Below are 26384 nucleotides of genomic sequence, written 5' to 3'. Positions count from 1 at the left end.
GGTGGTGGTGATGATGATGATGATAGAAAATCATTTCCTGAGGGTGGTCTAGAGCTGTCAACTGCTGTCATTCAGGTGAGGAAAGTTGTTCCTCTACTCCCAGAAACCTCCATGATTAAAAGGAGTGATGGTCATTGACCAGGCAGGAAGTCTGTCTGGACTGGTAGGGAGAGGGGAGGAGAAGGAAGGCGCCTCCGGACACTCAGACTCTGTCGTGCCCCCCTCGCCCAGGCTGGAAGCCATGGCTCGAATGGCTGCCATGAAGGACCGCCAGCAGAAGGACATCTCTCAGTACAACCTGGAGATCCGAGAGTTGGAGCATCTCTATGATCATGAAACCAAGCTCACCTCCTTCCTACTCATCAAGCTGAATGATCGAGTTTGAGGAGCAGTCCAAAAAAGAAGAAGGTAACGCTTTCCAGGTGTCCTCTTTTCTCTCTCTCTCTCTCTCTCTCTCTCTCAACTGAAGGTGCCCGAGTCTCCTTGTAGTAGGTTTGCCAAATTTAGCAAATAAAAATACAAGATGCCGTTAAATTTAAATTTCACATAAACAATGAATAAAATTTTAGTCTCATGTAGTATTTGAGACATACTTATACTAAAAACTTATTTGTGGTTTATCTACAATTGGGACATATTTATACTGTTAAAAATATATCATTTGTGTTAGGACTACCCTGATGGTTCCATGGTTAAGACCCTGTGCTTCCACTGCAGGGGGCAGGGGTTCGATCCCTAGTTGGGAAACTAAGATCCTGCGTGCTGTGCAGTGTGGCCAAAGGAAAAAAATATATATTGTTTGTCTGAGATTCAAATTTAACTGGATGCCTTGGGTTTTATCTGCCACCCATAACCTGTAGGATGTGTCCTCACCCTGTGGCTCTCCTTCCATTGTTTAGAGGAGGAGCTTGTGTGTCAGAGGTCCCCAAGACCACCCCCGGGCTGGGTGATTCTCAAAGAGGACTCACAAGACTCAGCAAACATGGCTATGATGTAGGGACACAAAGAAAAATCAGCAAAGAGAAAAGGTGCGTGGGGCGAAGTCCAGAGGAAACCAGGCACAAGCTTCCAGGATCTTCTCCCAGTGGAGTCACACAGGGCATGCTTAATTCCTCCAGCATCTAATTGTGACAACACATATGAAGAGTCGTCTGCTTGGGGAGCTCATTAGAGACTTGGTGCCCAAGGTTCTTACTGGAGGCTGGTCACGTAGGCACCCTCTCCCCAGCACATACCAAAATTCCAGCTTCCCAGCAGGAAGGCAGGTGTTAGGTATAAAGCACACTGTCCTTACAGTCTGGGCTCAGGAGCCACACTTACCGTTTAGGAAAGTTTTATATCAGTGTAGGGAGCTGTTCACCATTTAAGTTCCCAGATGAAGGCCAAGGGCCAACCTTGCAAGCAGGCCTTTCTAAGGAGAGCAGTCTCAGGTCTGCTATGTTAACTCTCTCCTCAACAGATTGAAGGGAGAGCCCCCTGTGCAGCTGCATTTGTTTTTTTTCTTTCAGCCCCTTCTGTCCCTTCCTGCCTTATTTGCAACTGTATGGCTGGAAGTGTTTTTCTGAGAAATCCCATCTCTCACTCTCTAACATTACAAAAACCACCTTTTGGACCTTCTGTCCATCCATCCATCCATCCATCCATCCATCCATCCTTCCATCCTCCATCTATCCATCCATCCATCCACCCATCCATCTTCCATCCTTTATCCACCCATCCTTCCATCCTCCATCCACCCACCCATCCATTTACTGAGCCACTGGCTTATGCCAGCTTCCATTCTCTATGCTTGGCATGCATGGCTTCCATTTAGCCTTCACAACATCTCCAAGAGGCAGACATTATTATTAACACCCCCAGTTGACATATGAGGGCAGTGCAGCTGAGAGAGGATACATGGATATAGCCAAGGTCCTCTGCAATGTAAGTAACAGATCCAGGACCCCATCCCAAGTGTGTCTGCCCCCCAAAGCCTGAGGTCCTACTACTCTCCTCTTCTCTCTCCTAATCCACTGAGCAGCCTCAAGATTGCACTAGGCATCCAAGACCCGAACTGTGCAGTCAATAGGAGTTCTCCCATTCACTGCCACTCCAGTTGACTTGTGCGTCCATCCTTCCTCTTCTCACTGCCTCAGCCTTGTCATCTTTCTCATCACATCTCCTCTAGCAGCTTCTGCTGGGTCTCCCAGCCTCCAGGCTCCTCCTGTTCCTGTGACACGGCAGGGGTAAGTTCTTCATGATCAGTTGACTCCTTCCTTCATCCATCCAACCATTGCATTCTTGGTCTTCCAACAAATTTTAATGATCACCTATCCTGAAACAGGCACCATGTTGGGGACCAGAGACAGAGCAGTGATCAAGACAGTGTTAGTCCTTGATGTCACGGAGCTTATGTTTTAGATATGGAGACACACAAAAAAACAAGCAAATAGACAAATACAAACACTTCAGGTTGTGATACAACCTTTGAAGGAAGAAAACAAGGGACTGAGATGGAAAAGTAACAGGGAGACCTCTCTTGGATAGGATGGACAAGGAGGGGCTGTTCAGACTGTGATCTAAAGGATGAAAATAGTCCAGTTGTGCAAGGGTGAGGAATCCAGGCAGAGACAAAGGCCCAGAGGCAGGAACGTGTTAACTGGAGTGTAGACGCAAAGCTGGAGAAACAGGCAGAGGCCACTCCTGCAGGACTGACCATGTGCCAGGAACTGGGCTACGTGTTGGGAGATGGTGGGGAGTAAGACAGAGGTCCTGTCCTTCTGGAGCTGAACTTCTGTCAGGGGAGATGACAAATTGGCAAATTGGCAAAAGTTAATCTGATCTCTCAGGAACCCATGAGCATGATGAAGAAAACAAAACAGGATAATTGACAGAGAGTAACCAGGGGCTGCTTTATCTAGGGTGGTCAGGGTGGGCCTCTTGGAGGAGGTGCTGTTTGGGCAGAGACTTGAATGATAGGAGAGAACCAGCCACATGGAAGACTGGGAGAAGCACATCCCAGGAAGAAGGATTTGCAGGTGTAAAGGCCCTGAGGTGGGAGTGAGGTAGGCATATTTCTAGAACAGAGAGGAGGCCAGTGTGGCTGGAGTGAGTTGATGCCAACAGGAGAGTGGTAGGAGATGAAATTGGAGGGGTGAGGAGGAGCCAGACCACACAGGCCCTTATAGGCTGCACAGGGAGCTCACACTGATTCTAAGTGTGGTGGGAAGCTATCAGAAGATTTAGGCAGACTAGTGACTGAGTCTGATAGTGACCAGGCACTGAGGGTTAGAGGGGATCAGATCTTAAATGATGCCGAGAAACTTCAGCTTCATCCCAGGGACAGTAGGGAGCCACACATGAAAAGGGGTCACGTGGCCAGATGTGCCTAGGAAGATCTAGAAAGATCCTTCCGATCGCCATGTGGAGGCCAAATCAGAGAGACAAGGCTGGATTCAGGAGAGGTGAGGCTATTGCAGGCATCAGGCTGGGGAGCAAGGCTTGGAGAACTTTCTTTGTTCTAATGCCTTGAATCTGCCAAGCCCTGAGACTGCTTAAGGCCCTCTGCCAAGAGGGCTTCCCCGGCCTTCATCCTGCTCACGTCACCTCCTTCCCTGGCCACGCAGCTACCCCATCACAGCACCTACTACATCTCCTCCATTGCCTGGGCCACAATGGTAATTATTGGATTTCTTTTTCTGTTTACTTGGCTATCTCTTTTTCTTTTCTCTTTGTGGCTGATTCCTCCACTAAAAGCTCTGTGGGGCAGTGATTTTGTAGCTATGGAGCCCAGCACAGTGTCTGGAACATAGTAGACAATCAATTAGATATTCGTGAAGTGGCTAAGGAGGGAAGCTCCCACTCCATCTCATGGGAAAGTCTAGTCCCCTCCCCAGGGCACAATGATAATGCTATGGAGCACATCCCTCCACTGGGCACTACTTTGAGCGGCTTCCCTTTCAGACTCATGGTTGCCAGTTTTTCCTTTTCTAGCTCTCAAGGCAAAGAAGCATGGGAAGAAGAACAAGGGTGAGAGTTTTGAGAGCTATGAGGTGGCTCACCTCCTGCTGCTGAAGCTGACAAAGAATGGCAACCTGAATCAGCTCATCGAGGAGTTTCTGGCCAAGGAGGAGAAGAATTTTGCTCAGTTCATGTATGTCACAGAGCTCAACAATGACATCAAGATGATGCACAAGAAGACTGAGAGAATCCAGGTCAGGGCACCTCTTCTTTCCCAGGCCAGGGGCCCGCCTGCTCCCACAGCAGCCTTCCCCGAAGCGGGTTCCTTGGAACACTCCTTGAGATACTCTGCAGAAAAAAGGGCTTCAAGTCAAAAAAGTTTAGGAAATACTATATTCCCCCAGTGTTCTCCCCCCTACATTTTAACCTTCCTGAAATTGGTATTTGTTTTCCAGTTGATACATACACTTAATGTGTTCATGTCCCCTCACCCCCAATAAGTGACATTTAAAATCCATGGTATGTCTTATAATCCAGAGTTCAGTAAACTATAGCCACAGCCAGATATGCCCTTTGGCCTGTTTTTGTACAGTCCATGAGCCAAGAATTGTTTCACATTTTTAAAGGGTTGTAAGGAAACAAAGTATGCAAGACAGACCATATGTGGGCTGCAAAGCCCAAAATATCGACAATCTGGCCCTTTGCCTTAAAAGCTGGCTGACCCCTGTTAATCAACAGCTTCACAGAATTGAGGAGAGATGGTAAACTAATCTTGGAGAGAGTTGATGTATATGAGCATAATAAAGGCTCTGACAAATCCTACAGTAAAGAAACTATTTACCTTGTTGAATCCATAATTTCCCAAACTTAATTGGCTCCCTGGACTACTTACTCCGCAGAACACACATAACCAGCCTTTGGAACTGTCTGCACAGGAGAGAGTCTAAACTCCTTAGTGTGACACTCCAGTCCCTTCAAAATTTGGCTTCAACCTGCCCCTGCATGCTCAGCTCCCATCATGACCCCCAAGGCACTCTCATCAGCTGCCAGTCCCAGCTTCCCCCTGCATTTCCCTCCTCTGAGGCTTTCCTCATGCTATTCCCCGCCTCTCCCACTTTTCTTCTGATGCAATACCGCTCATTAGTCCTGACAGATGTCACCTCCTCTGGGAATTCATTACTCTTTCCTCTGAGGTCCCTGTGCTCAGGGGAGACTGAGGGGAGCCCTTCCTTTTGCAATGTCACTGTTTCCTGAATGTGGGGCTGTGTGCAAGTAGATATGCCTGTGGGAAAATGTAATTCAGAAAAATATAAGGAAAAAGTACAGGTCACCAAAATATCACCACTCAGAGACACTGCCAATAAATATTTTGGTGACATTGCTTTACGAAGGCAGTGTGCACTTAAGCATGTGTCCGTGCGCGTGCACACACACACATACATACACACACTCCCCTAGATGCCCACTTATAGTACTGGGTGTATACTAGATAGTTCGTGCTGTTTAATAAACTTTTTTCTTCAACAATTCATCATAGATACTGCCCAACATCTTCTATGTTCTTTTCAGTGGCTTCTGGAGACCCTAGATGCTCTGTGGTAGTATCACAAAATTCCTCTTAAAAGAACAGATTCCCCAGGCCCTATCCCATACCTACAAACCTAGATTCTCTGAGAATAAGCCAGGAATCTGCATTTAAACCATATATTAAAAAAAATTAATTAATTTATTTATTTTTGGCTGCATTGGGTCCTCGTTGAGGTGCGCGGGCTTCTCATTGCAGTGGCTTCTCTTGTTGCGGAGCACAGGCTCTATGCACGCGGGCTTCAGTAGTTGTGGCACGTGGGCTCAGTAGTTTTGGCTCACGGGCTCCAGAGCGCAGGCTCAGCACTTTCAGCGCATGGGCCTAGCTGCTCCGTGGCATGTGGGCTCTTCCGGGACCAGGGCTCAAACCTGTGTCCCCTGCATTGGCAGGAAGACTCCCAGCCACTGTGCCACCAGGGAAGCCCTAAACCATATTTTAATTTGAGACCCTTTCCCCCCCACAATGTAAATGTACCATCGTTTACTTAACCGATCCCCAACCGGTAGACATGTAGGTTGTCCCTAACGGAGATTACAGATAATAGCACAAGGGACAGCCTTGAGTGGCCACCTTGCCCACATGTCCTATTGTTTCCATGGGACAGACTCCTAGAGATGGTATTGCCCCATCAAAAGGTGCTTGCTGGGCTTCCCTGGTGGCGCAGTGGTTGAGAGTCCGCCTGCCGATGCAGGGGACACGGGTTCATGCCCCGGTCTGGGAGGATCCCACATGCTGTGGAGCGGCTGGGCCCGTGAGCCATGGCCGCTGGGCCTGCATGTCTGGAGCCTGTGCTCTGCAACGGGAGAGGCCACAACAGTGAGAGGCCTGCGTACCGCAAAAAAAAAAAAAAAAAAAAAAAAGGGTGCTTGCCTTTTACATTTGGACACACTGTTCTAGCCCAGGAGTTCTCAAATCTAGTCCCTGGACCAGCAGCATCTCCTGGGAACTTGCGAGAAATGCACATTCGTGGGCCTCACGCAGACATACTGAATCAGAACCTCTGGTGTGGGGCCCGAATATCTGTGTTTTCACAAACCCCCAGGTGATTCTGATTCATGCTAGAGCTTGAGAACCCCTGCTCTGGAGCTGCCCGTCCATTACCATAACCATCAGCTACATGGGGTGACTTAAGTTTAAATCAATTTAAATTAAATTTAAAAATGAGTTCCTCAGTGGGACTAGCCACATTGCAAGTGCTCTGTGCCCATGCGTGGCTAGTGGCTGCAGTGCTGGACGGCACAGATAGAACATTGCCACCATTGCAGCAAATCCTACTGATTATACACAATTCTCCAGAAAGGATGAACCACCCACCTGCTCATGCCTACATCCTCCTTTTAATTCAGAAACATCAGAAAGAACCTCCGTGGACATAAGAGGGGTCCAGGGGTTCTGGGGCTACTTGAAATGGATAATTTAAATCCTCACCAACGCCTCGAGGCATTGGCTTATTTTTAGGTATGTTGGGCAGGGGAGCACTTGCTTTTCCTTATGGTCTGGTTCTCTCCTGAGCAGAATGAGGTTATCCGCTCGCAATCCCAGCAGAAATCATCACATGAGGACAACTGCTCCATCCTGAGACAGCTGGAGGTAAGACCAGGGTGGGGAGGGAGGGATGCAGGAGTCTCCATTGTCTGTCAGGTGACCTGTCAGTTGGTTCTCAGGAGGAGGAAGACGTCTGCCCCATGACTATCTACTGGCCTGGGTCATGTCTTGACATGTCCCGACCTTTTGTTACAGGCAGCCTCTGCTACAGATCTTGCTGCAGAATTTTGTCCCTGAGGCTCTCTTTGTCCATTTTAAAGACTCTCCCACTTCAGGGAGCCTATCTCAGGCCCTTGTGCCTATAATTTCATCCCAGGCTGGTAAATTCCAGACAGAACTCTGCCTCAGTCTTTTATTCTCTCTCCCCCTTGTCCTGGCTGTGGCCTGTTCTCAATCAATAATAGTAATTACAAACATTTCCTGAGCCATTACTACATACTAGGCACTGGGCTAAGTGCTTTGCTTGCATTATCTCATTTAATCCTCACAGCAGCTCTATGAGGTAGGTGATATGATCTATTTTACAAATGAGGAAACTGAGGTTCAGGGAAGTAATCGCCAACATCATGGAGCTGGGATACTGCATGAGCTTTGCATTGCATTCAGCTGCTAATAATAGGGACCCAAAATAACAGTGGCCTAAGCAATAGAAGTTTATTTACTTTGTTAAAACATAAATCTGGAGATAAACACTTCAGGGCTGGTCATTATGTCATCAGTAACCCAGCCTTCTCCTTTCAGTTTTTCCATCTTTAGTGTGTGGCTTACACTCTCAAGGATGCCTCATGGTTGTATAATGGCTGCCAATGGCCCACCCATCACATACACATTCCAAGCAGAAAGAAAGTAGGGAAGGAAAAAAAGGCCTTGCTAATTGAGCTAGTCAGCTTAAAAGTTTTTTCCCTGAATTCTCAGCCAGTGACTTCTGTATCTATGTCTCACTGGCCATCCCTATTGCAAAGGAGGGTTGGAGATATAACTTTTAGCCGGCACATTGCCACCCCAAATACAATCAGCATTTTGCTATTAAGGTATAAGGGGAGAATGGATAGCAAATGTCTGGCAAAGATATGAACCAGAGAGTTTGACTGCAAAGCCCTGTTCTAATCCAGTAGTTCCTGGCCCAGGAACTACAATCCTTGGTCATTTCCCTTCCTTTCTCTGTGGCTTATTTCTACTCTTGGCATGCAGGTGGCAGAAAGGGTTGGCCATGCCATTCTCTCATGCACCACTGGAGGGCAGCAAAGCACCTCTCAGGCTCAGCAACCTCTCCCAGGACTCGGGAATGGGGAATGTAGACTTGCAGGTAGGGCCCAAGTTCAAGGAGACTCTCCTTAAGTTGGACACGTGCTTGGGGTCCCACATCCTTGGCTTTGAGCCATCCAGTGTCCAAATGCTTCCTTGGGGTTGGGACTTGTGCTGTTCTGCCTCTTGGGGTTTTGAAGGCCTAAAGGGGGACACAGTTTGGGAAGGCTGACCAGGTAACCCCAAGCATCTCCCCCTGAAGACCTCTGCCTGAAGTCCTCCAACAGCTCTTTGTTCCTTTGGCTTTAGTAGGAACTCCTGGAACCTCTTTTCAAATGCAAATCTCTAAGCAAGAGAATTTGTCTTAATAGCAATGGGCTCACTTAGAACCCACTTTTCTTACCCCCCTGCTAAAGATCGCTTCCATCTCCTCTACTCTTGGAACCTTTCCACTTAACTTCCATTTCATCCTCCCCTCTGGGAGAAGTGGTGAGACCAGTCCTTTAATGGGAGGGTTTTGCATAGGAGTTAAGCAACCAGGCCCTGGGAACAAATGCTTGGGTATGACTCCCAGAAGAGTCGCTTCCTGGCTGTGTGACTTTGAGAAAGTGACTTAACCTCTCTGAGGCTCCGTGTCTCACCTGTAAAGTGGGGATAAAAATTGTACTCACTTTGTAGGGCCTTGAAGATTGAATAAGATACTGCAATGTACACGCTTGGCACAGTGCAGGGCAGAGAGCTATAAACATAGCTATCATTATTGTTGTTGTTCATCCTGTAAGTCAATAAAACCTCAAATCACCATCATCTTGTTACCAAATAATTGTCCAAATAAAGAGTTGTGCCCATGGTCAGGTATTAGACAACTCAATACAGAGGAGCTAAACACAAGTTCACTTTTCTTCTCTGACCTCAATATTTCTCATCTGAAAACTGGGGCAGTTGTGAGGATAAGTTAAGATGATGTGTGTAATATGCCTGGAACATTTTAGGTGCTGGACATGTGTTGTCACTGTCACATCAGGCTTTAAGAAATGTTTTTAATCATGTGATCTTTTTTTTTTTTTGGCCATGCCGCGCAGCTTGTAGGATCTTAGTTCCGTGACCAGGGATTGAACTCATGCCCTCTGCAGTGGAAGCACAGAGTCCTAACCACTGGACCACCAGGGAATTCTCAACCATGTGATCTTTTAATGCACCTTTAGAATGAGGGGGGGCTCTTGCTGTCATATGAGGAAATGCAGCCCTGGGAACTGAATATTCCAGTGTTTGGGATGGAGGAAGCTGCCTGGTGTGGTGGTTGAGAGACAGTTCAAACCATGGCTTCCCTCTCCTGGCTGTATTCCTTAGAGCCTCAGTTTCCTCACCTGGAAAATGGGGGTGTGAATAGGGCCCTTTGGGATCCTTATTTGGAATGGTCCGTACGGAGCTGGTGGGAACAAGGCTGGTCCTTCCAGGGCCCAGTTCACCTTTGCAAGCTGAGAACTCAGGGGGACAGGCAGGAAGCCACTGAAGCACTCATCCCAGAGCAGCGATTCTCAGTCTGGGCTGCAAGTCAGAATCACCTCGGAGGCTTTAAAATTCCTGATGCCTAAGCTGCATCCCAGACCAAGATGTCTAAATCTCTGAGGCTGGAGTTTGGGCAGCAAATGTTTAAACACTCCCACGTGATACCAATATGAAGCCAAAATTGTGATCCAGTGGACTCACAGAGGTTCTCAAATTTTATCATGCATCAGGATCACCTGCATTAAATACAGATTGCCAGGCCCACCCCCAGAGCCTCTGATTCACTCTGTCTGGACTGGATCCCAGGAATCTGCATTTCTAACAAGTTCCCTGGTGAAACTGATGCTGCTTGTCCTGGAACCCCACTTTGAGAACCACTGTGCTCTAATGTGATTTAAACTGAGTGGTGAAATTGGTTTGTTGGATTGCAACCAGCATTTAAAAATAACAAGAGGGCTTCCCTGGTGGCGCAGTGGTTGAGAGTCCGCCTGCTGATGCGGGGGGCACAGGTTCGTGCCCCGGTCCTGGAGGATCCCACGTGCCGTGGAGTGGCTGGGCCTGTGCGTCCGGAGCCTGTGCTCCGCAGGGGGAGAGGCCACAGCGGTGAGAGGCCCGCGTACCGTAAAAAAAAAAAAAAAAAAAAACAAGATAGAATAGAACAGAACAGAATGGAAAATACTAGAACACACAATAAGAATATGATTTGTGAATCTATAATTTTATTTGATTAGATAAATATATAAAAATACACACACGTATATAAGTATTGGGTTGCAATGTAAAATATATTCCTTCCTGTGGGCCATTTTTAAAAAATGAGTCACCAGCTTTTTAAAAATACTGTAATCCAGTACACATGTAGACACACATACACATATATAAGTAAACAAAACTTACATTAAACAATAACTACCCTCACTACCTGCAATGCATGTTAGTATTTTCTCTTCCTTTCTTTTCTGATCATTTTATTTCATTTTTTAAAAAAATGTGGGTTGAGGCCAATTTAATGATTAAATTGATCTCGCACCCCTTTAGAGGTTTGCAAACCTGCACTTTGGAGATCCTGGCTCCAGAGGGTCCTAAATCCTCATCGCCAGCAAAAGCTTTCATGTGAGGGCTGAGCCCAGGGTGGTGACCTGGCTGACCTGGATGGGAATTGGGGTCTGCCACAGGAGAAACTAAAGAAGACCATGGAGCAGGCAGATATGTATGAGAACAACTACAAGGAGATCAACAAGACCTTGGAGTATCTCAAGAACTCGGTTGAGAATCTGTTTAAGAAGATAAATTGTGATGCCATCAAGATCCTGGTACAGTTAGGGGAGACAAGGAAAATCACTGATACCAACCTCCCACAGTACTTTGGTGAGTCGAGCTGGGGTAGCAACCTTTTCCAGAGATTTCTATGACCAGACCCAAAGACTTGTTCTTTTGGAGGTAGTGAGCCTGGTGGTGAAGCATATGGGCACTAAAGCCAGCTTGGTTGGGTTCAAATCTTGGTTCTACTCTTACTAGCTGTGTGACTTTGGGCAACTTTCTGAACCTCTCTGTGCTTTAGTTTTTTCATCCAAAAAAATATTGGGAGGATTAAATAAATGAGTAGTTCTTAGAGAAATAGTACATGATCATCTCAATAGATGCAGAAGGAAGTATTTGACATAATTCAACATCCATTCATGACAAAAACTCTCAACAAACTAGAACTAGAAAGAAACTTTCTTACCTGATAAAGGGCATCTACAAAAACACTTACAGCTAACCTCATATTTAATGGTGAAAAAACTGAATGTTTTTCTTCTAAGATCAGGAACAAGGCAAAGATGTTTGCTCTCGCAACTCCTATTCAATATTGTGTTGGTGGTCCTCGATAAGGAAATAAGGCGATAAAAAGTAATGAAAGGCATTTAGATTGGAAAAGAAGAAATAAAGGGCTCAGAGCAGTGCCTGGCATGTAGCAAATGCCTATTAACTATAACACACATTTCTAAGCATAGGCCTTGAACTCAGGATAGAGAGGGAGGATGCACCTACAGAGATCATGACAATTTAGAATGAATGGCTTCCACTACTCTTAGAATAAAATGTAAGGCTCTTAATACAATCTGTTTTTGAGAGGTTCCCAAGACACCTCCCTCCCACCAGTTTCAGTGATTCACTAGGAGGGCTCCTGGATTCAGCATATAGTCATATTCATGGCCCTGATTTATTATAGCAAAAGGATACAAAGCAAAATCAGCAAAGGAAAAAGGGGCTTGGGGTGAAGTCTGGAGGAAACCAGGAGCAAGCTTCCAAGGTTCCTCTTCCAGTGGGTTCACACAGAATGAGCTTAATTCCTCCAGCAATGGGTTGTGACAACACAAGTGAAATGTTGTCAACCAGAGAAGCTCACTGGATACTCATTGCCCAGGGTTTGGATTGGGGGCTCATCATATAGGCACCTCCAGCATGACACATACCCAAATTCCAGACTCCCAGAAAGAATAGTGAGTATTCAGTCAGCATAAATCACATTTTTTATACCACAGTTTAAGCATGATGAGCCGCTCTTTTAACAGTTAATGGTAGTGGGGACCTTCCTGAAATGCAAATTCCCTGATGCTGTCCAAGGGCCAATCTGGTAAGCAGCCCTTTCTAAGAGCAGTCAGGCTTTGCTGCGTTAACTCTTTCTTACCCACAGCCTATCAGGTTCTTTATAGCCTGGCCCCTACTTACATTTTTCATCATCTCTTGTCCTGCTCTCCCTCCTTTCTCACCACATTCAGCCACAGTGCTCTCCTCTCTGTATTTTCTTTTTTTTTTTTTTGCGGTATGCGGGCCTCTCGCTGTTGTGGCCTCTCCCGTTGCGGAGCACAGGCTCCGGATGCACAGGCTCAGCGGCCATGGCTCACGGGCCCAGCTGCTCCGCGGCATGTGGGATCCTCCCGGACCGGGGCACGAACCCGTGTCCCCTGCATCGGCAGGCGGACTCTCAACCACTGCGCCACCAGGGAAGCCCCTCCTCTCTGTATTTTCAAATCCCTCCCCCAACTCATCCCCGCCACAGGGCCTTTGCATGGGCTGTTCCTGCGATACTCATCCCATGCCCAGTTCCTCCTCATTCTCAGATCTCAGTTTAAATGCCCTGCCTCCAGCAAGGCCTCCCTCTGCTGCCCCATATGAAGCTGGTCCTCCCCTACCCACTATTATTCACTCTTACAGCAGTCCTATTATTTAATACTCACCCAGTTTGTCTCTATGTACAAGTAATTCTCATTATCTGAATCTATGAGTTTCTTGAGATCCAATAGCAAGGTTCAGATGTAAATCTTTTTGGTTCCTGACTTTCAGAGAGAATAGAAACGGTATGGGTTGTGTGAGTTTTTTTCAAAAAAATTATCCAGATCCAGTAGTTACTGAATTCAGATAATAGGCAGCTGGATAGTGAGGGATACGTGTATTTATTTGCTGAACTTGCCTTTCTCTCCGTCTCCCCATTCATACTGAAGCTTATGAGCTTCATCAGGACAGGGACTGCATCTCCGTTATTGTTTATCGTCATTTTGTTTTTCTTCCATGCATTGTAGCACCATGCCTGGCATGATAGGCATCCAATAATAATTTGTGGAATGAATGAATAAATGAATGAATGAATTATTCTGGTGACTCCATGAGGCTATGAAATGCGGTGGGAAGGGCAGCTCCCTCAAACTCAGAGACAGCACTGAGGAAAAAAACCATAGTTTAAGGCAGAGCTTGCCCAGGGCTCCCAATTTTTAGTGTAACCCAGTGTTCCTCAATCTTCTTTTCATTATTGTCCCCTAAGGAGCCTTTTTATATTTTTATTTAATTAAAAATTTTTTTAAAAAAATAAATTTATTTATTTATTTTTGGCTGTGTTGGGTCTTTGTTGCTGCACGCGGGCTCTCTCTAGTTGTGGAGAACGGGGGCTACTCTTCATTGTAGTGCGTGGGCTTCTCATTGCTGTGGCTTCTCTTGTTGCAGAGCACTGGCTCTAGGTGTGCGGGTGTCAGTAGTTGCAGTGTGTGGGCTCAGTAGTTGTGGCTCGCGGGCTCTAGAGTTCAGGTTCAGTAGTTGTGCCGTATGGACTTAGTTGCTCTGCAGCATGTGGGATCTTCCTGGACCAGGGCTCGAACCCGTGTCCCCTGCCTTGGCAGGAGGATTCTCAACCACTGTGCCACCAGGGAAGCCCTAAGAAGCCTTTTTAGACATTCTTTTCCCAACTGCTCCGCCTTGTGGAATTTTAATACAGTTCATATACCATATAACTGTTTACGTCTTGTATGTATATCTGTACTTTATATATTAAAGAGTCAGATTATTTTTGCTTCTCAAGAACCAAATTGTGCCCTCTAGGGAACGTGTGATGTAACCCAAGAGAAAGCCTTGTCTTTATAGGAGCTCATGACCTGCTCCACTTCCTGTTGCTACCATTCATCTCCAGCAGGGGCGCAACTTCTAGCGTCCCCCCACCGCCCCGGGACTCCTGTCTCCCAGCAGCTCTCTTGGTTCTGTTTATTTTTTTCCAGCCATCACTGAAAAGAAGACCAACGACCTGCTGCTGTTAGAATCCTACAAGCGGATCATGGAAATGGAAGTGGCGGAGATGGACGTCCCACCACCCTTCATCAACCCCTTCTGGGGTGGCTCTGCCCTCCTCAAGCCTGCAGAACCCATCAAGGTCATCCCCCCCGTGCTCGGGGCTGACCCCTTTAGTGACAGGTTGGATGGAGGTGAGTTCTTTCTTCCCGGACTTCTCTTTCTACTGCTCAATGACTCAGCCACAGATTCTGAAGTTTAGTTATCCTGGGTACTTTAAAAAAATTGCAACAACTTTGTGACCATTTGATGAACCTTAAAATGTGTAAAATTTCCAGGTTGTCAAGTTATGGGCACAGGAGATTCCCTGATCCCGTCTCCCACCTTCACCCTATGCTCTTGAGACTCGCTCCTCCATCTGTGACCTCCTTTCCGCAGCCCCATCCACATCCCCCAACCCCGTGGTTGAAGCGCCCGAGACGGTTCACGCCAGAGCTGAACTGTGGCCCTTAGGGCGCCTGCACATTGATCTTTGCTTTTGGAGGCTGAAGCTCATGATACTCCCCCTCGTGGGGGTCTGCCCTTCTCTCCGAAGGTGGGGATATAATCAGCCCCGCATAGTTTTTGGAGGGCAGTTTGGCAACACGTTCGGGAAGCCTGAGAAATGGTTATGTTACTGAGCCAGGTTCGGTTTTTGCGGTACGCAGCAAGCCAAATGCTGAGAGTGGAGGGTTGCAGCTGAGAGGGGGGGTTATTCACAAGGCAGCGAAGCGAGGAGATGAGATGGGAGAACAAATGTCCAAAATCCACCTCCCTGAAAGCAAGGGGCTCGGGTATTTGTGGGATAAAGAATAAAGAAGCAGGGTGGTCCGAGGCGTGGGGAGTGTGAGGAAAGGCAATTGGAAAGCGGTGCGGTAATCGCGGTTCTGTGCCGGTGTAACTAAGCTGTGGGCCTCTGCACGTTCAAGAGGTCATCCAGTGACATTCGCACGTGCCCAGTTAAAGGATTGGTGGTTCCTTCCAGTGTTAACCAGCTCACCTAGAACTAGACATAGCTGAATCCAAGCTCCTGGAAAACAGCTCAGGCAAACACATTGTTTAGGCTAAATGCTGCTTGGAGGACAAGCAAGTCTTTTGTAGCAATAATTAAAACGACCTTGCTTAGTGAAGGCAGGTTACAGGTGAAAGGGGGTTGACTAATGATTACCCACGGTTTCAGATACACATGTTGAGTCTGTAATCTCACTTGTGGGGATTGGTCCTTCAAAGAAAAACTTATTCGAGGGTTAAAGATGGAAGTAGGAGGGTGATTGAACTGGAAATGACTGAAATGCTCACCCGTTAGAGATTGGTTAAATAAGTTATAGTTCACCCATGCATGCCATGGAATACTATGCAGTCACTAAAAAGAATTCAGTGGGCTGACATGAACTGACATGTATATATGGCATCTAGTGGCCAGGGATGCTGCTAAAAATCGTGCAGTGTACAGGACAGCCCTTCACAACCTGATTTATAATAAAGGGAGGGGGAGAGAGAGAGAAGGAAGGAGGAGGAGGCGGAGGAAGGGAAGGAGGAAGTTATCTTGATGATACAAATAAAAACGAAGAGGATGTATACTGCTGACTTACAGTGGGTATTTCTGGGTGGTGGTTTGCAGAGAACTTTGCATTTCTAAGTTAATTCTGTATTGCTTAGAATTTTCTTTAAAATGACCTTGCATGACTTGAGTAATCAGAGGAAACAATTTGGTATTTTTAAAAGCTGCCCCTCTTCTGTGAGCAACGTTTCAATTGTGCAGGTGTGCCAAGGATGGAGGGAGGGGATGGCCAACAGGCGCTCGTGCACAGGTGCACAGGCGTACACACACCTCCTGTTTGATTTATTCAAGGCACCTGAGACTTAGCAGGAGTGAAAACTGGGGCTGATGTCAGCCACCTTAGTACAGCTTCCCTTGGCCCTTTGAGTGCTTAAAGGAGGAGGGTAGCAGGGCACAGCTGTTGAGAACACTGTCCTCACAAGGTCAGGAATGTACAGATGTTGTCTTATTTCCGTTTAAGGGAATGTTGATAAACATTAGGTTCTCTTAGCCCACTAGCCTCTATGGCTTGTGTGTGTGTATTAGAAGAGCAAGCCCCTCTGGGCAGATTAATTAGGAAAAGGAGCCCCTGATTGGTAGACATGGCTTGGCAATCAAGTGGGGGGCTGGATTTCAGCCCTGTAGAAACAGGTGTCTTTGTGCAACCTACATCCTGAGCAACTGCACGTGGTGACCCTATCTCCTTGATACTAAACCAAACTCATTTTTACATCCTCATCTTGGAGAAAAAAACAGTTATTGTCTGGCCATCCCTGAGCAGTACATCTCTGCCTGTCCTCCCCCTCCCTGGACTTTGAGAATTTTTACACTCCAACCCCCAGCACTATGGAGGGACACCAAACCAGGCTTGGATATCCTTGAACAGGGCAGAGAGGCACTGTCCCTGGGAAGGAAGCCCACCCCCTGCTGTGCTGGGTTTGATTTCCAAACTCCTCACACTAGTCCCATCTTTGGCACAGTGGACCAACCCCTGGACCACAGCAGCCTTCGGCAAATGGTGCTCAGCCACTACACCGAAAGAGAGTCTAGAAACAGGGATTTACACATGGGCAGCGTGCCTGAAAAGGGGGACGATCTGAGGCCCAAGAAGAAGTTAACAGTCTGAGGTGGACATGGCCATGTTTGTACCATAACCAGAGAGAGTAAATGTTTTGTTCCGTAACCCCGGTGCCTCTTCACATTCATTACTCAGAGACTGGGGTGCTGGAGCCACCCCAGGATGGGGTAGAAGAGCAGGAGGATCGAGTTCCAAAGCCAGCAAGGGGACGAGAGTGGTGTGAGGTCACCACAGCTGGGAGCCAAAATACTGATTTCACGTCCTGGAACCACATGGGGTGCCGCAGACGCTCACAGGTGGGAACCAGGAGCCTTGGAGGCTGTGTGTGTGTGTGTGTGTGTGTGTGTGTGTGTGTGTGTGTGTGTGTGTGTGTGTGTGTGTGTGTGTGTGTGTGTGTGTGTGGTGTGGATGAGTGTGTCACTGTGGAGCTGTGTCCAGAGTGTCTTGCCCAGAAACACAAACTCCACTCGAGCACTCTGGGCTGGGGCCTCTCCCGGGCCTGGCCGTGTCTCTGTAGGAGCCCCAGGTCACAGGTTCCGGACGTGGGGGATATGGGTTGTTGTAGGGTTTGGATCATGATGGGTCATCATGGCGTGGGGTGCCCCTGAGTCCCTGCCTTCCCAGCTTGCTGTTGGCTTTGAAAGGGACCACCCTTCCCAGCAAGTGATGTCATTGGAGCTGACCCTGAGCTCCTCCTCTGGGGGCTCTGGTGTTGTTCTTGAACCTTGAAGGCTCGCTCCAGTTCTGACTCCTTCAACCACCTGGACCCCCTCATACCCCCTGGTCGACCCCAGCTGCCACTCCCACTCCCAGTTTCAGCCCTTTGTTTCCATCACATCATTCGCTTTGGCTGTGTCCTGGGTTCTTGGGGTTCTCTTGAAAACTTAGAGTGCCTGGCATCCACTCCCCTTTCTTCCTAAAAGGCATTTGGATTTTCCTTTCGGGAACGGCCCCTCCCATCCTCAGGCCATGTGGTTTGGAAGGGGCTGGTTTCAACCCCAACACAAGAGTTAATTGTGTGACCAAGTTTGCCAATCAGAGCACTACACCTGTTTCGGGGTTAGTTCAGGTATCCCATAGGCCCTGTTCTGGGATTTGTGTGGAGCTGGGAGAGAGGGAGGTGCCTTCTTTCCACTAGGATTGATGTGGGGATAAACAAGAGCTAAGAACTGCTGGTGACCATTCTGTCACCACTGGGAGCAGAGCAACATGAAAGAAAGCAGAGCAGTGGAGAGGCCTCCTCAGGTTCTGTTGGTACTGTTTGAGCTCCTGGATGCAGCTGTGCCTGAAGCCCTCAGACTTCTCAGTTATGTGAACTCATTTGTCTCCTAAGTTGGGATTCTTGCAGCCAAAACAGACCTCAGTGTTTCAACAATGATTTTGGTCACTCAAAATCAAGAGTCAACTCACACCTAGGCCTAGTTCCTAGACCGCAGGCAGGGTCAGAAGTCATTATCTATGTATGTCTGTGTCCCTCCCCTAATTTGCCAGGAGAGAAATACAGACAACTTCTACTTTATATGAAATTAGAAATTAACCTCTTACAGTTAATGGATGTGATATTTTGGCAGTGTGCATGTGAGGCCTCTTCTTCTTAACTTATCCCGGGGCCTAAACACATCTATGAGAGAAGCATTCCAGTGGCATCCTAAAGGAAAGTACACCGGGGAAGCTAGGCTCTACCAGTGCTCGAACTCTTTGAAAGAAAGGTTTGTGGTCCTCTGGTTAGCATTCCAGTAAAATGTGGACTTTCATAGAAATAGTCCTGAGTGGCTGTGAAGGTCTATTTTTTTTTTCCTGGCCACACTGTGCAGCCTGCAGGATCTTAGTTCCCCAACCAAGGATGGAACCCGTGGCCCTGCAGTGGAAGCGTGGAGTCTTAACCACTGGACTACCAGGGAAGTCCCTGAAGGTCTATCTTACAGAGTCACTAAGATTCAATAATAATGACAGCAGGGCCATCACTAGCTCATACACCACCTTCATGGGAACTAGCAAAGGGTCTTCCACACTCAAGGACACACCATAAACAAATACACAACCTCTTGTTTATTTGAACATGGCCTCTGGATGGATTTCCATCTGCTGGCTGTGTGGCCACATGGTGGTATCTCTAAGGCACCCAGGCTGTGAAGAAGATGGAGGTAGATAAATGAGGTGGCCACACAGCCAACAGGCCAGGGGCAGGGGTGGTGGCATTACTGGGCAAGGTGAGAAGAGGGCAGGGACGCCCCCCCATCCACCCACCCAAAGGCAGTCCCCTCCCTTAGTCCTTCTCTTCTCCATGGGTGATGATGTGCACCAGGTTCTTATAGTCCAAGTTGCCAGTCACATCAGGGGGGAAGGCGGCAAACATCTGGTCGATCTGCAACGAACCAGCAAGACATGCTGAGGACATGGGGAGGGGCAGTGGAGGGGGGAGGGCTGTGTGCAGGGCGGCCCGAGTGGAGAGGCAGCTGGGGGCCTGGAGGACATGGGTTGCGTTGGACATATCCCTCCGTGCCCTCCTGCTTCCTTGCCCTTTGTAGCTCTTCCACAGGTGCCAACCCCAAGGGCCATCCTGCAGGGATGTTGCCTTGAACCAACCTGCGATGGGGAAAGAAGGGATCACAAACGCAAGTGTGCAAAGGGGCAGGCAGGTTATGTAGGGGAGCAAGGTGGGCCTGGTGGGGACTGTGGCTAAATAGAGACTAGTCCATCTACAGAGGTCACAACTGCTCAGGGCCAGTTAATGTGTCCACATGGGCAAGGAGGTCAGACTCTTTGAGGGAAACTAGAAATTAAATTTTTTAGAATGTGCAATTTCTACATTTAAAAAGTATTGGCTAGTTATGTTTTTTTTAATTTGGGGTTAATAATAGATAACATTTATATTGCCTTTATCACATATCAGCACTTTATACATGTGAACTCATTTAATCCTCACAGTGTACTATGAAGTAGATTCTATTATTGTCCCCACTTTACAGATGAGGAAATTGAGGCACAGTGAGGTTAAGGAGCTTGTCCAAAGTCCCAAAGCCTGGTGAGAGTTGAAAGGCAGACTCTTTCAACTGCTTGAGTTTTGAGGGGGAGATCCAAATAAAATTTTTAGTAAAATGTGAAACTTTATGGAATCAGGCCAGAGAGGCTATAAGGGACTATTTTATTTTATTTATTTTATTTTTTATTTTTTTGCAGTACGCGGGCCTCTCACTGTTGTGGCCTCTCCCATTGCGGAGCACAGGCTCCGGGTGTGCAGGCTCAGCGGCCATGGCCCATGGGCCCAGCCGCTCCACGGCATGTGGGATCTTCCCGGACTGGGGCACGAACCCGTGTCCCCTGCATTGGCAGGTGGACTCTCAACCACCGCGCCACCAGGGAAGCCCGGGACTATTTTAAATAGACTCATTAAGGTTCATTAGTAACGTTGACAAGGCAGTTGCTTGTTTATACAGGGCCTTCGGTGAATTAGCAATAGTGCCCCTTCTTCCAGGCACATTACTGCCACCTGCCAGAAAAAGTCATATATTCTGATTTCTAAAAAATTATAATAAGACACTTTACTGCCATCTGCTGGAAAACTATTGCAACAAATAAATACTCTGCAGTATATATTATTAAGGGCATCCAGGAGGATTGTTCAGTGTATAACCTACACGACTGTATGTGGTGACCATGCATGCCACCTTCACTTCATCAGGAAATTAATACTCTCACCATGTATCCATGCATTATGAGGAAGACAGAACCTGGAGTCAGACAGACCCAGGTTTGAATCCAGGCCCCGGCATTTCTTATTAGTGTTGTCCTTTCAGTCAAAGCAAAGTGACTTTGCTTCCCTGAGCCTCAGTTTCCCCATCTGTAAAATGACGATAATACTAGTCCCTACCTCACAGGGTGATTGACAGAGTGAAATGAGATAAGGGCTTAGTAAACAAGAGCAGATTCTCTCTCAGTGTGGGGTCAGGGGTGTTTTATATAAGAGAGTCTGGAGAGGGAGTCCCCAGAAGGGTGAGGCCAGGAACTGAGGTGCAGAGAGTGTCCGAAGGGCCCGGTTACCTCCTCCTTGGAAAACCTCTCCGCCTGCGTGGTCAGCATCTCCTGTATGCTGCAGAGAGAGAAAAGCAGGTATTGCAGCCGGCTGTGTGGAGAGGGCTGGGGGGAGAAGCAAGGAACCCCAGGTCTTCCCCCACAGATCCCACTCACTAATCAGCCCTGAGCACCCCTTTGCCTTCAGGGTCAAACACTTTGAACGCGTTGAGAATGGTCTCCTCGGGGTCTGCCCCTGAAACAGAAAACAGAGTTAAAATGTGCCATGGGTGGCTGGGAACCTCTGGTAAGGAGGAGAGGTCCTGTTGCCTCCTGAGCACTGAGCCTTGGCGTTTTGAAAGAGTGGGCTGAGAATCCAGTTCTTTCTTTCTTTCTTTGTTTCTTTTTGGCTGTGTTGGGTCTTCGTTGCCGTGAGCGGGCTTTCTATAGTTGTGTCGAGCAGGGGCTACTCTTTGTTGCGGTGCACAGGCTTCTCATTGTGGTGGCTTCTCTTGTTGCAGAGCACAGGCTCAGTAGTTGTGGCTTGCGGGCTCTAGAGTGCAGGCTTAGCAGTTGTGGCACATGCGCTTAGTTGCTCCACAGCATGTGGGATCTTCTCGGACAAGGGATCGAACCTGTGTCCCCTGCGTTGGCAGGCGGGTTCTTAACCACTGCGCCACCAGGGAAGTCCTGAGAATCCAGTTATTTCTGAGGAAGCCCAAGGTCAAGCATGGATCTAGGCTTAGAAAGACTCGGATTCAAATTCTGACTCCAGCATTTGGTAGCTGTGTGGCTGCAGGCAAGAGACTGTCTGTCTCCGAGCTTCAGTTCCCCATCTGTAGACTGGGATAAGAATAGAAACTATCTCCTAGATGCTATTAAATAAGGTGATGCATATAATGTGTTTAAAGTGCTTAGCATGAGGTCTGGATCAGGGTAAGCCTTGGAGCACTGTTAACTTCTGTTTTTATTGTTTTTTCTTCCCCCTGACGTTACTCTGCCTTCATGTGCCAACCCCAACATGTTCTCCCAGTGCTTTAATTGATGCCCAAAGATGAAGACACATAAAGACAGACAGACATACACAGATGCACAGAGACACATATACACAGATATACATATACACACATAGGTGCACAGATATACACATGAACTTACCCTTAAGTTTCTCCCCAAACATCTGTAGGAACACAGTAAAGTTAATTGGACCTGGAGCCTCCTTGAGCATTTCATCAATTTCCTCATTTTTCACATTCACACGCCCTAGGGCAGGAGACACACACTTAGTAACTCCAAGCTGGGACAGAAACAGCTGTCAGGACACTGGCATTTGCCCTTGTAATCCTACTTCAAGGAATCTTATCTAGAAATAATCAGAGACGGAGTGGATGGGGCCAAAGATTCACGTGAGAAGATGTTCTCAAAAGTGTTATTTATAAAAGTCAGACAACTGGAAACAACCCAAAGAGGGTTTAGTTACTTTTTAAAATAGTGCCTTCAGAACCTGGAACAATTTATACAGATGTTTTAATATTTTACTCAATGGGAAATGCTTGTATTATAAATTAGCCCTTGTTACTTGGAGGTGGGAGAGACATCAGAATTACCTGAGGGAACTTTTTCAAATTATACCTGCTATAACCCATACAGCCTTGGAGATTCTGATGTACCTGCTCTAGCCACTGCCACAGGCCGTATAGTAAGTACCTTTGTGTAAGTTAGAAAAAGCCGCCCCTTCTTAAGATAGTTTATGTTTTAAATGTAAAAGTCTACAGTGGCTACAAATATGAATAGTACTCTGTATAATTGCTCACTACACAACCTGCACAGCTGTTCATGGCCCTGAGTTCTGGGGTTAGGAGTCGAGGAGCGGTTAGTGGTGGCAGGTTGGACACTTATATTTTGAAACAGCTCCATGTACTCATCCTCATCTTCCTGAGATGTTAAATTTTAAAAGCTGAATCCAAAATAGAATGATTCCAGCTATTAAACACACACGTGCACGCATGCTCACGCACACGCACACGTGCGTGCGCGCACACACGCGCGCGCGCACACACACACACACACACACGAGATGCCTAGAAAAAAACTTAGAGGCTGAGATGTTAACAGTGGAATGTGGCCTAATGGCCAACGTTGTTTCCTCTTTATACTTTTCTGAGTTTTCCAAGTTTTCTATTGTAAACTGCCATTGCATTCAAATCCACACAAAAATTAATTTGAAAGAAAAATAAGACACATGTGAAGACACTCAAAGACTAAAACACTTCTTTCCTATCCTCTGAAATTTGCCTTGAAGACAAATCTTGGTTGAGCTGTTTCTTTGGAAAATGACAAGCTCTTGACCTTTTTGATGGCCCCACCTCCTGCCCCTCACGGGAGTGGGATAAGGAGACCCTCCTGCAGGTGTTGGTGGGGCGACATACCAAGAGCAGCAAAGGTGTCCCTCAGATCGTTCTTGTCTATGAAGCCATCCCTGTTCTGGTCCATGATGGTGAAGGCCTGTGAAAGGGAGGCGGTTGTCTGGTCAGCCCGAGAGAAATTGGGGGGAGGAGCCCTAGAGGTTATGCCAAGGGCTGGGGGCAGTGGGACTCTGGGGTTTTCAAGGCACATCGAAGGACATTAGATCAAGAATCAAAGATCTGAAACAGTCTAGCAGTTCCTCAAAATGTTAGGCCTAGAGTTACTGTAGGACCCAGCAATTCTACTCTTCGGTGTGTTCCTAAGAGAAATGAGAACATATGTCCACACAGACACCTGTAGGTGAATGTCCACAGCAGCACTATTCACAACAGCCCCAAACTGGAAACAACCCACATGTCCATCAACTGATGAATGAATAAACAAACTGTGGTCTCTCCCCATGATGGAATATCATTCAGCAATAAAAAGAAGGAAATTCTGACACATGCTACAACATGGATGAACCTTGAAACATGATGCTGAAAGAAGCCAGACACAAAAGGCCACATAGTATATGACTCCATTTCTATGAAGCTTCCAGAACAGGCAAATCCATAGAGACAGAAAATAGATCCGTGGTTGTCAGGGGCTGGGGGGGGCGGGAGAAATGGGGAGTGACTGCTAATGGGTATGAGGTTTCTTTTGGGGGCGATGAAAATGTTCTAAAATTAGACAGTGATGATGGTTGCAAAATTCTGTGACTATATTAAATAACCACTGAATTGTACCGTTTAAAAAGGTGACTACATGGTACGTGAATTATATCTTTATAAAGCTGTTATTGAAAAACAAAACTAAGTTAAAAACTGGAGTCTGTCTCCGCCAGCTCGCAAGCCCGCATTATCTGTAAAACAGAGCCAGTAATCTTTCCCAGCTGGCTCCAGAGAGACTCTAAGAGCTTTGTGAACGCCCAGGTAATTTACAAATGATGTATTATATCTGTGTTTTTTTAGTTCTTTTAGCAACTGGTTCCTGAAAGTATTTGCATCCCCAGGTCATACCCCCAGCAGCTGATCTCATTCCAGAGGTTGGGACAGAGTGAGGGAGAAGGGAGGGTGTAGTCTTCTCCATGGAAGGGGACTATTTCAAGTTCAGATATGATATTTCATCCCAGGAATTCCTCTTTCTCTGGCAGCTTATGGGCCACAGCGTTCCTGTGATCTGAATGTTGGTGCGGACAGCACGGGCCAGTCTTCATGTCCCATTGGAAGCCCCAAACAGTTTCCCCTTTTATATAAAATAGTGTCCTTTCCAGCATAGCTTTAACGTATTTTCCTCTGAAGGGCCAGGTGAGAATGTGGATGACTCAGTGTGAGCCATCAGGACTGCTGGAAAATTAATTCAGTTTATCCTTCTGAGTCTGCGGCAGTGGCTTAATTTTGCCTAATTGGTACTTAGGTTTGCTTACTAAGGCACATGCCCATAGACTGTGATAGGGTTTCAGACCCGGCTAGCATCCAACAACTGAGGACTGTAAAAATTAAAATCTAAGATACTCTCAGACATCTCTCAGATTGACAAAAATAACTTTTGAGACGTTAACGCCCTATGTTGATGAAGATGTGGCGGGAAAGGCACTTTCTCCTCTTGGTGCTGATGGGAGTCAGAATGATCACAGCATTTCTGGAGGGCAACTTGGACCAGTGGTTATACTTGGTTTTAGTTCCTTTTTTAAAAAGTTCCTTCGATCCAGCTGTTCTGCTTTTAGGAATTTACCCCAAGGAAATAACCAGAGATACAAGCAAAGATGTGTTATTTATAATAGTACAACATTCTGTGTATAACATCCAACCATAGGAAGCAGTTTAAATAAATTATGGAAAATGTTGGTGCCGAATTGCTCAAAGAAAAACAGCAGGTACTGATTAGTGTGCTTTGTTTAACAAATGTGTACATATTTTGGGTTGGCCAAAAAGTTCGTTTGTGTTTTTCCATAAGATCTTATGGAAGAAAATGAAAGAACCTTTTGGCCAACCCAATGTATAACAAAAATCACTGGAAGGGTGAATACCAAAATGTTAACTGATTATCTCTGGGTAGTAGAATTGTAGGTCAGGTCTTTTTTTTTTTTTTTTTTTTGTGGTACGCGGGCCTCTCACTGTTGTGGCCTCTCCCGTTGCGGAGCACAGGCTCCGGACGCGCAGGCTCAGCGGCCATGGCTCATGGGCCTAGCCGCTCCGCGGCATGTGGGATCTTCCTGGACCGGGGCACGAACCCGTGTCCCCTGCATTGGCAGGCGGACTCTCAACCACTGCGCCACCAGGGAAGCCCAGTCAGGTCATTTTTATTCTTTGTGCATTTCTGAAATTCTTTCCTACATTTTCAACAAGACACATGCTTTACTCTGATGAGCAGCAAAAGTTAATTTCTTTAAGTCATTCACACACACATTCAGACCGAATTTGGGGTTTTAGGGGAAGATAAAGACAACCTAACTGAGAGGTCCTTGCAGGGAGTATGGAACGAGGGAAGGGCTCTTTCTAGCGTGTGAGAATCTTCACCCAGGCGAATGATTCCACAGCTGCACCCACCTCCTTAAATTCCTGGATCTGGCTCTGTTCAAACATGGAGAACACGTTGGAATTGGCGCCCTCTGGTCTCTTCTTGGCTTTCTTAGGTGACTAAGGTGTAAAAAAGCATCGATTAAAAAAAGTCAGAGGCTGGGAATTAGAAGACTAGGTCAGGTGTCATCTCTGGGTGAGCCTCAGCTATGTATCTGTGAAATGGGGGTATGGTGCCCACACTCATCTCAAAATGGCGATGCTGGAAAGATAAAAGGACATGGAATAAGGTTTCTCAAAAGCACCCCAGTTCTGGTGGATGCTAAAAGACTGTGGATCTTGCAGCAGCTCCTTTGCAAACTAGCGGAGGTAGAGGTCTGTCTCCGG

General features: G+C 47.0%; 2 protein-coding genes across 3 annotated transcripts in view; one reads left to right on the top strand and one right to left on the bottom strand.

The window, feature by feature from the left end:
- CCDC63 (coiled-coil domain containing 63) overlaps nucleotides 1-17067 on the top strand; it is a gene marked incomplete at its 3' end in the record, with an annotated part of 28217 nt that extends 11150 nt beyond the window's left edge. Inside the window, 7 exon segments of the mRNA XM_082852821.1 lie at nucleotides 232-375; nucleotides 377-408; nucleotides 3973-4193; nucleotides 7040-7114; nucleotides 10999-11191; nucleotides 14353-14556; nucleotides 16922-17067. Coding sequence (XP_082708947.1) covers nucleotides 232-375; nucleotides 377-408; nucleotides 3973-4193; nucleotides 7040-7114; nucleotides 10999-11191; nucleotides 14353-14556; nucleotides 16922-17067 — 1015 coding nt within the window.
- Nucleotides 17068-19274: 2207 nt separating this feature from the next.
- On the bottom strand, nucleotides 19275-26078 carry MYL2 (myosin light chain 2). 2 transcript variants are annotated; one of them, XM_082852792.1, is made up of 6 exons: nucleotides 26028-26078; nucleotides 23460-23535; nucleotides 22189-22293; nucleotides 21208-21286; nucleotides 21061-21109; nucleotides 19275-19384 (listed from the first exon to the last, which is right to left on the bottom strand). In XM_082852792.1, exons 1-6 carry the CDS (start codon nucleotides 26061-26063, stop codon nucleotides 19286-19288), a joined length of 444 nt encoding a protein of 147 aa, XP_082708918.1. In that variant the 5' UTR covers nucleotides 26064-26078; the 3' UTR covers nucleotides 19275-19285. The 2 variants fall into 2 exon arrangements, with proteins under 2 accessions (XP_082708918.1, XP_082708919.1); XM_082852793.1 differs by lacking the exon at nucleotides 23460-23535 and having other exon boundaries at nucleotides 22189-22327.
- Nucleotides 26079-26384: the final 306 nt, after the last annotated feature.

The sequence above is a fragment of the Leucopleurus acutus genome (assembly GCF_964270905.1).
Source record: "Leucopleurus acutus genome assembly, chromosome: 13".
In the NCBI taxonomy this organism is placed as follows: domain Eukaryota; kingdom Metazoa; phylum Chordata; class Mammalia; order Artiodactyla; family Delphinidae; genus Leucopleurus; species Leucopleurus acutus.
The sequence above is the reverse complement of the archived record's forward strand: the minus strand, read 5'-3'. Positions and strand labels throughout refer to the sequence as shown.